Source organism: Salmo salar, chromosome 26 (assembly GCF_965601325.2).
Source record: "Salmo salar chromosome 26, fSalSal1, whole genome shotgun sequence".
Lineage (NCBI taxonomy): Eukaryota > Metazoa > Chordata > Actinopteri > Salmoniformes > Salmonidae > Salmo > Salmo salar.
The window spans coordinates 1,760,001-1,775,524 of NC_138316.1; the positions used below are offsets into that span (position 1 = coordinate 1,760,001).

Sequence of the window (15,524 nt, forward strand, 5' to 3'; positions counted from 1 at the left end):
AGTGATCACCAGCTGGCCCAGCTCGAGCGCAGCTTCGAACGGCAAAAATATCTGAGTGTGCAGGACAGAATGGAGTTGGCAGCTTCGCTCAACCTCAGCGACACTCAGGTCAAAACTTGGTACCAGAACAGACGGTGAGTTGCAAGACAGATCGAAACCGTAATTTTTAATTAATGTAAGTAGGCCTAGTTATTGGATTCAGCCACTTAAAAATATTTTATTACAAACATATAGTTTTGGCTAAGCCCTCCCATATCGTTGTGAAGAAATGACACGTAACACAATTACGGACAACACATGAATACATGCATAATCAATTACTGCATTCTGTATCAATAATTGAAGTGCCGTGCTGTTATTACACAATTTCTATAATTATTGTTTACCCATAAAATGGCTGTCAACTGTGAGGAGATTTGATATTTTTTCCCCTAATGTAGCTACATTGTTTATTTAATAAACAGGCCTGTTGCGTGAGTAAAGTAGGCCTATGAAAAATTCTGGGCTACATCCAATTCTATTTCCTCCTGCTTGTTATAATAGCAGATAACGATGGACAATAAATTGTACCTATAGCTTAATTATGTTCTCTAAACCCTAATTTTCCTTTTTCGTTTTAGAACGAAATGGAAGCGCCAGACCGCTGTTGGACTGGAATTGTTGGCCGAAGCTGGCAACTACTCGACTCTTCAAAGAATGTTTCCCTCGTCATATTTTTACTCACAAAGTCTGGTTTCGAACCTAGAAACCACAGCGGGCTTATATCTGTACAGAGGACCCTCGGCACCACCACCTATCCAGCATCCGCTGTTTCCACGAATCCTCCTCCATGGTCTTCAAGGAGGCGGGGAGCCGCTTTCCTCTCTATCTGGGGTCCTCCCTCGACCTACACATCGATGAACGGACATAGCTGTCAGCAGCCACGCAAGCTCCTCGCTGACTAACAAATGGGACTGCACATGAACAAATTTACATGACTTTGAAAGTCAAAACTTTTATTTGGGTCGATATTTGTGAAATGTAGTTTGGCGTTAGGGGAAAAAAATGAAACATGTTTGTAGGCCAATGTGTAAGCTAATTGAACATTGTGTGTTTCAGAGCGGGCCTTCATATTTATTTTAGTCTGACGAATAGGCTCTTTTATCAACGTGAAATTATTGGATTGAGGCCAAAATGCTATTTTGTGTTAGCACAAAATTGGGTCTGGATTAAATTTGTATTGCTGAAATTCTGCGTTAGAGCTGGCAAAGGCAATCTTCCCACATTAGCGCATACTGCATCCACGATAAACGCTGCATGTCGGCCCCCAACGGAAATTAGCTTTACATTTCGATCACGCAATCTGTAACGCTTAAGCGATAGATTGAATAGAGCCCAATTATTCTCTAAAAACAAACAAAAACAAAATAAACACGTGGTTATAGCCTGTTTATAACAATATATATGTCCATGATATTTGCAAATAATGGCGATGTGGGGACCTACATTCCAGATTTATCTTTAGCATTTAATTCAATATGACATTCATTTTTCGTTCCGCTCAAATTGGACGACCAATATGGGGCATGGGGCAAAAGTGAAACTTTTTGAAGATGAAAGATGTAGCCTAATTTGAAATTGTTCGCGCAATGTCATGTGGTTGTTTCAAGGTATCCTATCCCAGTTAAAGCCAAAACAAGAGGATGTATTTACGTTTTTTAAATGTATAAATACGTTATAAAAAAATTACCCTTTTTCTCAAAATATGTGGTCGAAAGAAGATTTAGTACAGTTAGCCTAGACTCAGTTTTTATTTTATTAGGCCTGTTTAACTTTTATTTTGACAGGGAGTCATGTTAGCCAATCAATGGGCACATAATTGCACACTGGCCTCTATATGGTTAAAATTAAATTAAGGAATCATTAGAAATTAAAGCAAAACGTGGCCTAGGGTGGTCTAGCAGTCTAGCCGCTGCCTCTGGTGCACAAAACAACCCCAGATAGGTGCTGTGAAATGTGTTGTTTTACATGGTCAGCCATAGTAGTAGGAGGCCCTGGAGCAAAGTAGCGTTTAGTGCCTTGCTCAAGGGCACAGAAGATTTTTCACCTTGTCGCTCGGTCATTCGAACCAGCAAACTTCCGCTTCAGCACACTCTCCTCTTTCATCTCTAAACATACAACTAAATGTTCTTTAATAAAGGCCCAATGCAGTCAAAAACATAACTTTGTTTTATATACATATATATACCACCACACATATATACACACATATAATATATATATATATATATATACACACACACATATATACACACACACACACATACATAGATACATACATACATACACACATGAGCATACACACATACACACCATGTTGGAATAATACTGTGAAATTGTAAGCCAAATTAAGTGGGAACGGTCAGGAATGGTGTGTAGAAAAACGTAACTCTTAAAATATAGCCTACATGTAAAATAAAAATATGAAGGTGAATTCGACAATTAGCTGTCAAATTAATTTCAGATTTGGTCAAAATTGATGTTTTGCAGAAGGCTACCTATAGCCTGCATTTTACACTTGATTTAAGTTGCACAAAATCTAATTCCAATTCCAATCAAGTGTTCATATCTAAAATGCACTTGGTTGAGAGCTGAAACTTTACACAATTCTTGTTCATTTCTAAACTACACAAAGAATTAAAGTAATCCCATTGAAATACAGTTGAAGTCGGAAGTTTACATACACTTAGATTGGAGTCTTTAAAACTCGTTCAACCACTCCACAAATTTCTTGTTAATATAGTTTTGGCAAGTCGATTAGGACATCTACTTTGTGCATGACAAGTAATTTTTCCAACACTTGTTAACAGACAGATTATTTCACTGTATCACAATTCCAGTAGGTCAGAAGTTTACATACACTAAGTTGACTGTGCCTTTAAACAGCTTGGAAAATTCCAGAAAATTATGTCATGGCTTTAAAAGCTTCCGATAGGCTAATTGACATCATTTGAGTCAATTGGATTTGAGTCAATCATTTGAGTCAATTTCAAAAGAAATCAGCCAAGACCTCAGGAAAAAAAATGGTAGACCTCCACAAGTCTGGTTCATCCTTGGGAGCAATTTCCAAACGCCTGAAGGTACCACGTTCATCTGTACAAACAATAGTACGCAAGTATAAACACCATGGGACCACGCAGTCATCATACCGCTCAGGAAGGAGACGCGTTCTGTCTCCTAGAGATGAACGTACTTTGGTGCGAAAAGTTCAAATCAATCCCAGAACAGCAAAGGACTTTGTGAAGAGATACAAAAGTATCTATATCCACAGTAAAACAAGTCCTATATCGACATAACCTGAAAGGCCGCTCAGCAAGGAAGAAGCCACTTCTCCAAAACCGCCATAAAAAAGCCAGACTACGGTTTGCAACTGCACATGGGGACAAAGATTGTACTTTTTGGAGAAATGTCCTCTGGTCTGATGAAACAAAAATAGAACTGTTTGGCCATAATGACCATCGTTATGTTTGGAGGAAAAAGGGGGATGCTTGCAAGCCGAAGAACACCATCCAAACCGTGAAGCACGGGGGTGGCAGCATCATGTTGTGGGGGTGCTTTGCTGTAGGAGGGACTGATGCACTTTACAAAATAGATGGCATCACGAGGGAAAATTCTGTGGATATATTGAAGCAACATCTCAAGACATCAGTCAGGAAGTTAAAGCTTGGTCGCAAATGGGTCTAGCAAATGGACAATGACCCCCAAGCATATTTCCAAAGTTGTGGCAAAATGGCTTAAGGACAACAAAGGCAAGGTATTGGAGTGGCCATCACAAAGCCCTGGGCCAAAATTCACCCAACTTATTGTGGGAAGCTTGTGGAAGGCTACCCGAAATGTTTGACCCAAGTTAAACAATTTAAAGGCAATGCTAAATATTAATTGAATATGTAAACTTCTGACCCACTGGGAACGTGATGAAAAAAATACAAACTGAAAAAAATCACTCTCAACTATTATTCTGACATTTCACATTCTTAAAATAAAAGTGGTGATCCTAACTGACCTAAGGCAGGGAATTTTTACTCTGATTAAATGTAAGGAATTGTGAAAAACTGAGTTTAAAATGTATTTGGCTAAGGTGTATGTAAACTTCCGACATCAACTGTAGGTCTAATCAATAGTGACAAACCCACTTGGAATTGCTTAAAACGAATTGTCAATATGGCAGTAGTATGGTAGTTGTAGGCTATAACTAATGTTGTGGCGGACCATCTGAACAGCTGACATTATTTGTCAACAATAGATTTGCCAAACAATTAGTCAATAAAATATTGAATGAGCGATTATCACAACATTGTGAATGATGATGCCAATGATGACTCCCAAAGTGCTGGTGATGGTGTCTTGGGCTCTTAGCCAAAATGCGATAACAGCTGGTGACCAGCCGATACTGCCTGATATGACCGTGGAGAGACTGGGACGGGACAGCTGGTCAGTGGCGACGCAAGCAACACTCCTGACTCCACAGCCCGGCTTTAAAGCTACTCTACCTGGCGATTGGTGAAATTCAAGCCAACCAAACTCGTGAAATGGCCCCCAACGATTAAAACAAAAAGACAATGTGTTTTGGTTAGAAGTGAACAAATTAGGGGTGGATCAAAATTTACACAATGGTTACCTGGAGGAAAATGGGGGAGGGTCGTGCTTTTTCAATTTCAGTCAAGGGGAGGGTTTAGTACTTTCTAAATCTAGTCCAGGGGAGGGTCATGTAATTTGTAATTGATTAAATATCAACATTTCTTAGTGTTTTAGAATTACTTGCTTATTAAGAGGGAGATTAACCCGATGCCCCAATCAAGTTAAGCGTCAGAATAGAGACAAAGTAGAGTCGCAATTCAACAGCTCAGACACGAGACGTATGTGGCAGGGTCTACAGTCAATCACGGATTACAAAACGAAAACCAGCCACGTCGCGGACACCGACGTCTTGCTCCCAGACAAACTAAACAACTTCTTTGCTCGCTTTGAGGACAATACAGTGCCACTGACACGGCCCGATACCAAAACCTGAGGTGCGGGCTCTCCTTCACCGCAGCCAACGTGAGTAAAACATTTAAACGTGTTAACCCTCGAAGGCTGTCAGCCCAGACGGCATCCCTAGCCGCGTCCTCAGAGCAGCTGGCTGGTGTGTTTACGGACATACTCAATCAATCTCTATCCCAGTCTGTTGATCCCACATGCTTCAAGAGGGCCACCATTGTTCCTGTTCCCAAGAAAGCTAAGGTAACTGAGCTAAAACGACTATCGCCCCGTAGCACTCACTTCCGTCATCATGAAGTGCTTTGAGAGACCAGTCAAGGATCATATCACCTCCACCCTACCTGACACCCTAGATCCACTCCAATTTGCTTAACACCCCAATAGGTCCACAGATGACGCAATCACACTGCCCTAACCCATCTGGAAAAGAGGAATACCCATGTAAGAACGCTGTTAATCGATTACAGCTCAGCATTTAACACCATAGTACCCTCCAAACTCGTCATTAAGCTTGAGACCCTGGGTCTTGACCCCGCCCTGTGCAACTGGGTCCTGGATTATCTGATGGCCGCCCCCAGGTGGTGAGGGTAGGAAACATCTCCACTCCGCTAATCCTCAACACTGGGGCCTCACAAGGGTGCGTTCTCAGCCCTCTCCTGTACTCCCTGTTCACCCATGACTGCGTTGCCATACATGCCTCCGACTCAAATCATTAAGATTGCAGACGACACTACAGTGGTAGGCTTGATTACCAACAATGACGAGACGGCCTACAGGGAGGAGGTGAAGGCCCTCGGAGTGTGGTGTCAGGAAAATAACCTCACACTCAACATCAACAAAACAAAGGAGATGATCGTGGACTTCAGGAAACAGCAGAGGGTGCACCCCCACTATCCACATCGACGGGACAGTAGTGGAGAAGGTGGAAAGTTTTAAGTTCCTCGGCGTACACATCACGGACAAACTGAAATGGTCCACCCACACAGACAGCGTGGTGAAGAATGCGCAACAGTTCCTCTTCAACCTCAGGAGGCTGAAGAAATTTGGCTTGTCACCTAAAACCCTCACAAACTTTTACAGATGCACATTCGAGAGCATCCAGTCGGGCTGTTTCACCGCCTGGTATGGCAACTGCTCTGACCACAACCGTAAGGCTCTCCAGAGGGTAGTAAGGTCTGCACAACGCATCACCGGGGGAAAACTACCTGCCCTCCAGGACACCTACACCACCCGATGTCACAGGAAGGCCAAAAAGATCATCAAGGACAACCACCACCCGAGCCACTGCCTGTTCAGCCCGCTATCATCCAGAAGGCGAGGTCAGTACAGGTGCATCAAAGCTGGGACCGAGAGACTGAAAAACAGCTTCCATCTCAAGGCCATCAGACTGTTAAACAGCCATCACTAACATTGAGTGGCTGCTGCCAACATACTGACTCAAATCTCTAGCCACTTTAATAATTAAAAATTGGATGTAATAAATGTATGAGTCACTTTAAATGCCACTTTATATAACGTTTACATATCCTACATTTCTCATCTCATATGTATATACTGTACTCTATACCATCTACTGAATCTTGCCTATGCCGCACGGCCATCGCTCATCCATATATTTATATGTACATATTCTTATTCATTCCTTAATACACACGTCTACGGTAGTTGGGAAATTGTTAAGATTACTTGTTAGATATTACTGCACGGTCAGAACTAGAAGCACAAGCATTTCGCTACACTTGCATTAACATCTGCTAACCATGTGTATGTGACCAATAAAATTTGATTTGATCTCTGTTTCTCCGCTGGGTGTGCAATATCACGTTCGCCTATAGGCTATTTAGTGTGGTTTCAATCAAAAGATCCATAGCCTATAGGCTACAAAGTGCCTGCTCGGAGAAACAAAGAGCAAAGTTATATTTCTAAGATAGCTGCTGGGATGGTGTAAATAAAACTAGGCTGCATTACACACTGCAATGGATATTAGAACCCTGGGCCCCGGCCTGCTCTCCTCTTGCTGATCAAAAAATTGTGTGCGCTTCCTAACAAATGGCTGTGCTGTGTAGGCCTACGGTGGCAGTTCAGGAGAGTCAAAGGCTTCTTCTGAAAATAATTTTGGATTATGCCTAGTCCTAAAAATCTTGCGTGTGGACTAGCCTATAGCCCATGTTCTTATCAGTTTGAAAAGGAGACCATTAACATGACAGGTCAACTTTGATAGCTTGCTACTACTATAATTGATTTCATTAAAAACAATATACAATGCATTCGGAAAGTATTCAGACCCCTTGACTTTCTCCACATTTTGTTACGTTACAGCCTTATTCTAAAAGGTATTAAATAGTTTTTCACCAATCTACACACAATACCCTATAATGACAAAGCAAAAATAGGTTTTTAAATGTTGGCAAATATATAAAAATGTAAAAACCCGGAAATATCACATTTAAATAAGTATTCATACCCTTTAATTAGTACTTTGTTTAAGCACCTTTGGCAGCGATTACAGCCTTCGAGTCTTCTTGGGTATGATGCACAAACTTGGCACACCTGTATTTGGGGAGTTTCTCCCATTCTTCTCTGCAGATCCTCTAAAGCTCTGTCAGGTTGGATAAAGGCCTGCTTTAAAAAAAAAAAAAAAAGCCTGATTGGTGGAGTGCTGCAGAGATGGTGATCTTTCTGGAAGGTTCTCCCATCTTCACAGAGGAACACTAGAGCTCTGTCAGAGTGACCATCGGGTTCTTGGTCACCTCCCTGACCAAGGCCCTTCTCCTCCGATTGCTCAGTTGGCAGGGCGCCCAGCTCTTGGAAGAGTCTTGGTGGTTCCAAACTTCTTCCATTTAAGAATCGGAGGCCAGTGTGTTCTTGGGGACCTTCAAATGCTGCAGAAATGTTTTGGTACCCTTCCCCAGATCTGTGCCTCGACACAATCCTGTCTCGAAGCTCTACAGACAATTCCTTCGACCTCATGGCTTGGTTTTTGCTCTTACATGCACTGTCAACTGTGGGACCTTATATAGACAGGTGTGTGCCTTTCCAAATCATGTCCAATCAATTGAATTTACCACAGGTGGACTCCAGTCACGTTGCAGAAACATCAAGAATGATCAATGGAAACAGGATGCACCGGAACTCAATTTCGAGTCTCATAGCAAAGGGTTTGAATACTTACGTAAATAAGGTCTCATTTCAAATACATTTGCAAAAATGTCTAAAAACCAGGTTTTTCTTTTTCATTATGGGGTAGTGTGTGCAGATTGGATTAAATAAATATTTAAATTCTGCATTTTAGAATAAGGCTGTAACGTAACAAAATGTTTGAAAATGGAAGCGGCCTGAATACTTTCTGAATGCACTGTATTTCTTTCCCATGATGTAGACCTATTTATCAGAGTTATTTACCTCACAATAAGCCAGATTCTAGTAACTTACATTGTGGTGCTGAAACTTGAAGCATCAGCCATGGCACAATCAATCGGAAATTAACAGCTGATGGTGCTGAATGTAGGCAAATTCGAGTAGGCATAATTCATTTCAAACCTCAATTTAATTAGACTAACAACAAGAGGGTTGTGTGTTGGGGCCTATTTCTTCCTATTTAAGAAATAAGAGGTAGGCCTACCTTTGTGACAGACGGAATTAGGTTGTAGGCTGCTATTATCCATAGATATGTTGGTCAATTCCTCCACCCTCAATGCACTCTAAAACGGCAGCCCTTCACTGACACAGAGGTAGGCTAAGTTAAGACCAAGACTTGAATTGAGCGGCTATGCCATAGGCCTACTTTTTATTAAAGAAAATGGCAAAAAGCACAGGCCTACCCCTTGTTAGCGTAAGACAGCAGTTAAAGCTTGCATCGGTAGGCCGACTGGTGGAAAAGAAGGTCTGCATCGGTAGTCCGACTGTCTGTAGTTGAAAAATAGGACTAAGTTTTGAAAGTACCATGCTCAGATTCCTAATGACATATCAGATTTTATTATTTGCAAACAGGGACAGTTTCATTACAAACAAGACACACTGATTAGGCATTGGAGAAATATGATAAGATGAACACATAGGTCTATCTCTGTCCATTCTTAGCCTGTCATTTCAGTAATTTGTGTGGTATTACAAAAGATTCAGCTAAAATGACAGAATTGAACTTTGATACATACGAAAATAAAAGGCCACAAACATCAATACCTGTATAGCATACCAATTCACCAACCATAGCGGCAGGTAGCATAGTGGTTAGAGCGTTGGGCCAGTAATCGAAAGGTTGCTGGATCGAATCCCCGAGCTGACAAGGCAAAGAAATTTGTCATTCTGCCGTCATTGTAAATAAGAAGTTATTCTTATAACTGACTTGCTTAGTTAAATAAAAAAAGCCTATTTGTAAGACTGTATTCACCTGGGAAAGGTATCAATGTAAAAACACATGAAAAGTAAAAAAAAAATTTTTAAATCACAATTGGTATTTTCTTTTGTTTTATCGGAACTTGAGGCTCGGAGTATACCACTGAGGAACACCTTCCTAATATAGAGTTGCACCCCCCCCTCCCCTCAGAACAGCCTTAATTCTTCAGGGCATGGACTTTACAAGGTGTTCCACAGGGATGCTGGCCCATGTTGACTCCGATGCTTTTGACAGTTGTGTCAAGTAAGCTGGATGTCCTTTGGGTGGTGGCGCATTCTTGATCCACATGGAAAACGGTTGAGCATTAAAAAAAAACAGTAGCGTTGCATTTCTTGACACCAACCTGTGCGCCCGGCACCCACCATACCCAGTTCAAAAGGCACTTCAATATTTTGTCTTGCCCATTCATCCACTGAATGGCTCACATACACAATCCCTGTCTCAATTGTCTAAAGGCTTAAAAATCCTTCTTTAACTTGTCTCCTCCCCCTCATCTACACTGATTCATAGCTTTCACCTTTCATGTCATGGAAAGAGCAGGTGTTCTTAATGTTTTGTATACTTTGCTTATATGACTTCTGACATTCTGAAACATTTAAGATAGCATTTTGTTTCATTACCTTTATCACTTTCCATGATCTGGGGTTATTTTATGAAACAAATTCAACACCAAACATATATTTTCAAAATTGAAAAGGTTAATTTAAAGTCGTGTCCACACAGATGTATACCAAAATTCCTATCGATACAGTTGCTGAAAATACAATTCTGACATTCTGGAGAACAACCATACTCTTTTCATGAAACAGTGACATACTTAACTTGTGTCGACGTGATAGACCATGGTGCGCGGCTCACCATACAATTCATTATAAAATAATACACACAACTTGAGACTGTGTCAGTCTGTTCTGAACTGCTAAAGAATAACACTATATTCACTATGTCAACGTCTGGTGCCCCATACATGGGGGTGTTGTGTCAAGCACTGCTCTGGGATCAATTCTGTACAGACACACAGTGATTGTGCAAAGGTAGAGGGTTAAACGTTTATGGTAAGGATGGAATTCACCCATCCTTAAGCTACACAACCAGCACAATCACAAATCAACCCCTAGAACCCCTTCACCCATTCTAGGTGCACCATTTTAGATGAGAAGATACTGGGCGTAATGAATATTAAATGACAGATACTCCACCTAATCTAAAAAAAAAAGGGTTAGGTGGAGTTATTAGCTTTTCAACTATAATTTGATCGGTTTAGATTTATGAGGGACCGTCACAGACATGTCTAGACTATAGCTGCTAGGGACAAGAGATTGGTTTAGGAGTTAGGAGAGCTGTCCTGGGTGAGAGCTGTCCTGGGTGAGCGGGTATAACCTTTCAGCGCCTGACTGCTATTCCACTCTGTCCTCCTCTCCGTTGGCTTGGCTTTTCTTCTTCTTCTTCTTCTTCTTGGCTGCGGAGTCTCCATCAATCCCGCTGGCGTATTCAGAGCGCGTGAGACTGGCCACCCGCTCTTCAGTGCTAAACTTCTTGAGAGGTCTGAGGGGAGAGAGCATAGGATGCAGCAGCTTCATTAGACAAGCGGTCCCTAATATACCAATTGGTAAAACATTAACACTCAAATCTCAACTTCAGAGCGGGATATACGTCATCAGAGCGCACAACAGAACATTGTACTGTCTACCCTTGGTTTGTTGTTTATATTAAAATGGTTTCATTAAATCGATTTTAATCAGAACTAAAGTTTTGTTGCTAAGGATTCCACGACGCGGTTAGCCTTTACGGCTGGGACTGCAAGTTAGTGTTCCATTTTTTTTTGCGTGGATTCCGCGAGTGCTAGCTGGCTGTACTACAGACACCTGTCGTTGTCGTGTGAAAGACTCATTGTTATCTTTTTGTAAAACAACTAGTTGCAGTAAAGAGCCAATCTGGATACTAAGGAGATCCTGAGGGAAATCGACGAGAACCAACAGCTTTACGCTATGGAGGAACAACATCATGGAAAGATCCGACCACCTCACAAAATAACTTTAACCCGACAAAAAAAGTAAAACAGATTCATCTACAGACACGGATGATTTACTTACCGTTGAAGTAGAGGCAAGTGCTCTGGCTGGAATCCATGCAACACTGGAAAAGTTGTGTAAGGAGGTAGCAGGGCTGAGGGGGAGTTGGAGTTTAGCCAGAATGAAATTCTCACGCTCCAAGGAGAAAACAAGGCACTCACTGCCAAAGTAAAAATCCATGATTCCAACATGGATTGTCTACTCAGGGAAAACAGGGTGATGAGGGAGTCGCTATTAGACATACGAAGTCGTAGCATGCGTGAAAATATATATTTTTTCTGGGATTCCTGAGGAGGCATCCAATAATCCAGAGGGCGCAATCAGAGAATTCATGCAATCCGCCTTGAAACTTCCTATAGAGACTGTAGACAAGGTGGCTTTCCACCGAGTACACAGACTTGGAGCTCAGAGCGACAAAACCAAGGGTCCCCAACCGATCGCAAAATTTGAACACTACCAACAAAAGGATCAAAAGCAGGGGAAGGGAGCTTAAAGGCACCAAATTCAATCTCAACGACCAATTTCCAAGGGAGATAAACGAACGTCATAAGAGACTGTATCAGGTACAAAGGCAACAAAGGGAGAAGGGTAAGCGTGCCTTTGTCATTGTGGACAAACTCTTTATAGATGGCAAGCTGTTCCGAGACAGCTCCATAACACAATGGCTGTACTAAATTCTACAGGGACTTCAGGTTACGAAAAAAAGAAAGTATGGGAACTGTAAAAATATCTGAACATTATGAAGTGGATATGAACACATACAGTTCAAGTCTGAAGTTTACATACACTTAGGATGGAGTCATTACTCGTTTTACAACCAATCCACGCATTTCTTGTTAACAAACTATAGTTTTGGCAAGTCTGTTAGGCCATCCACTTTGTGCATGACAAGTAATTTTTCCAACACTTGTTTACAGAGAGATTATTCCACTGTATCACAATTCCAGTAGGTCAGAAGTTTACATACACTAAGTTGACTGTGCCTTTAAACAGCTTGGAAAATTCAAGAAAATTATGTAATGGCTTTAGAAGCTTCTGATAGGCTAATTGACATCATTTGAGTCAATTGGAGGTGTACCTGTGGATGTATTTCAAGGCCTACCTTCAAACTCAGTGCCTCTTTGCTTGGTATCATGGGAAAATCAAAAGAAATCAGCCAAGACCTCAGAAAAGAAATTGTAGACCTCCACAAGTCTGGTTCACCCTTGGGAGCAATTGTATACGCCTATATACAAACGCAAGTATAAACACCATGGGACCACGCAGCCATCATACCGCTCAGGAAGGAGACGCGTTCTGTCTCCTAGAGATGAACGTACATTGGTGCGAAAAGTGCAAATCAATCCCAGAACAGCAGCAAAGGACCTTGTAAAGATGCTGGAGTAAACGGGTACAAAAGTAGCTATATCCACAGTAAAACGAGTCCTATATCGACATAATCTGAAAGGCCGCTCAGCAAGGAAGAAGCCACTGCTCCAAAACCGCCATAAAAAAGTCAGACTACGGTTTGCAAATGCACATGGGGACAAAGATCATCCTCTGGTCTGATGAAACAAAAATAGAACTGTTTGGCCATAATGACCATCGTTATGTTTGGAGGAAAAAGGGGGATGCTTGCAAGCCGAAGAACACCATCCCAACCGTGAAGCACGGTGGTGGCAGCATCATGTTGTGGGGGTGCTTTTCTGCAGGAGGGACTGGTGCACTTCACAAAATAGATGACATCGTGAGGAACAAAAATTATGTGGATATATTGAAGCAACATCTCAAGACATCAGTCAGGAAGTTAAAGCTTAGTCGCAAATGGGTCTTCCAAATGGACAATGACCCCAAGCATACTTCCAAAGTAGCATACTTCCAAAATAGCTTAAGGACAACAAAGGCAAGGTATTGGAGTGGCCATCACAAAGCCCTGACCTCAATCCTATAGAACATTTGTGGGCAGAACTGAAAAAGCCTGTGCGAGCAAGGAGGCCTACAAACCTGACTCAGTTACACCAGCTCTGTCAGGAGGAATGGGACAAAATTCACCCAAGTTATTGTGGGAAGCTTGTGGAAGGCTACCCAAAACGCTTGACCCAAGTTAAACAATTAAAAGGCAATGCTACCAAATACAAATTGAGTGTATGTAAACTTCTGACCCACTGGGAATGTGATGAAAAAAATAACTGACTTGCTTCGTTAAATATTATTCTGACATTTCCCATTCTTAAAATGAAGTGGTGATCTAAACTGACCAAAAACAGGGATTTTTTACTAGGATTGTCAGAAATTATGAAAAACTGAGTTTAAATGAATTTGGCTAAGGTATATGTAAACTTCTGACTTCAACTGTACGTACTCAATTGCTCGCTGACACATACGGACTTATACACACACCTGATCGTGCTCTCTTCACTTTCACTCTTCTCTCCCTCTCTATTGTCGAGAACTGTTTTATAATTGAATATGTATTGTTTGTCTATCCTTTATGTATTTGTCTACAAGTTTATATACGTTTACAAAAAGCAAGGGGAAGATATCAGAATAGGGGCATTGGGGAATAATAACATTGTACGGAATACATTTGTATACAGACATCGTACACACTCTCACTAAATCACACCCAATATCATACACATCAACCTACTCAGATTTACTACACACAATATCTTGTCTCAATTTCCTAACATCTGTGGCATTGGCTCACAGGCAAGGGAATAAAACAAATATTGCTAGAACCTATTTCTTGAATTCTAAATATCAGACATTTGAAAGCTCTAGTTTTGACCGTCATCATACCTCTGATGGCAGTAACTTTACAAGCACTAATTATGGTAAATTTAGACGGAGAATAGTATTTAGTTACGGTAAGGGGTGAAATAAGTATAGCCAGTTATAATTGTAACGGTTTAGCAGATTATTAAAAAAGATCAGTCTTTACATGGCTAAAAGAAAAGGAATATAACATATACTGTTTACAGGAAACTCACTCTACATCCTTAGATGAAGTTGCGTAGAAAAAGGAATGGGGTGGTGAAATAATTTTCTGTCATGGACAAAGGAACTCAAAAGGTGTGATGTTATTAACAAAAATGTTCATCTCAATGTGCAAATAGTCAGGAATGATTCGCAAGGAAGGTGGATCCTCATAAAAATATAAGTGGACGAAAAAGAGATTTGGCTCATTAATCTATATGGTCCAAATCAGGATGATCAACACTTGTTCGAAAACATTTATACCAATTTATTGAACTTACAGGCAACAAATGATCATATCGTTACGGTAGGAGACTAACAGCGTTAAGTACTAAAGGTCGACGATTATGATTTTCCAACGCCGATACCGATTATTGGAGGACCAAAAAAAAGCCGGTACCGATTAAAATCGGCTGATTTTTCAAAATGTATTAATTGAAAATCATACTTTGCAAAAAGGTCTCTCTTTTTCAAACAAGTATGGCTACAATTTCAATTTTATCCCCTTGAAATACTACAACAAATATTATGGCTGAACTCAAAACGTGCTGGTTGATAAAAAAACTATATTTATGGAAAATTTGTTTGAAAAGGGTAAATAGGAAAGTATACCAGTTTCATTTGAAGACCAGGATGTTGAAAACTGTGCCATACAGATTGCAAAATAGTGGGAAGAGATGTTTGATATTCCATGGTACAGGAATGAGGTACAGGTATGAGTTGATATATAAAACAAAGCAAGATTCAAGACCTCGTGCTTTTCATCTAAAATTATTATATAGAATTCTTGCCACCAACAAAATGTTGAATATTTGGGGCATAAAATCATCAAAGCTCTGCAGATTTTGTTGTGAGGATACAGAATCAATAGACCATTTATTTTGGTATTGCCCTCAGGTAACCTGTTTCTGGTTTCAGGTTCAGGAATGGCTGAAAATGCATAGCATAAATGCATAGAAATAGTACTGTTAGGAGATCTGGAGAGACCGAGTTAGTCAATTACCAGTATACAAATACTCTTAGTAAAAGTATTTATCTTCAACTCGCAACCTGTGGATTCTATTCGATTAGATTGTACG

The 15,524-nt window shown here is 40.8% G+C and overlaps 2 protein-coding genes across 9 annotated transcripts in view; one reads left to right on the forward strand and one right to left on the reverse strand.

Annotated features, from left to right (window-relative positions):
* barhl1a (BarH like homeobox 1a) overlaps nucleotides 1–1,756 on the forward strand; it is a 3,439-nt gene extending 1,683 nt beyond the window's left edge. Inside the window, exons 2-3 of the mRNA XM_014174775.3 lie at nucleotides 1–134; nucleotides 621–1,756. The exon at nucleotides 1–134 is cut by the window's left edge and continues 80 nt beyond it. Of these exons, the coding sequence (XP_014030250.2) occupies nucleotides 1–134; nucleotides 621–900 (414 nt within the window). The 3' untranslated portion in view covers nucleotides 901–1,756. The remainder of the gene's footprint in view (nucleotides 135–620) is intronic.
* Nucleotides 1,757–9,521: 7,765 nt separating this feature from the next.
* Nucleotides 9,522–15,524, reverse strand: part of ddx31 (DEAD (Asp-Glu-Ala-Asp) box polypeptide 31) — a 76,124-nt gene continuing 70,121 nt past the window's right edge. For all 8 annotated transcript variants that reach the window (XM_082969309.1, XM_082969308.1, XM_082969314.1 and 5 more), the window contains one exon: nucleotides 9,522–10,960. In XM_082969309.1, coding sequence (XP_082825435.1) covers nucleotides 10,813–10,960 — 148 coding nt within the window. In that variant the 3' untranslated portion in view covers nucleotides 9,522–10,812. The remainder of the gene's footprint in view (nucleotides 10,961–15,524) is intronic.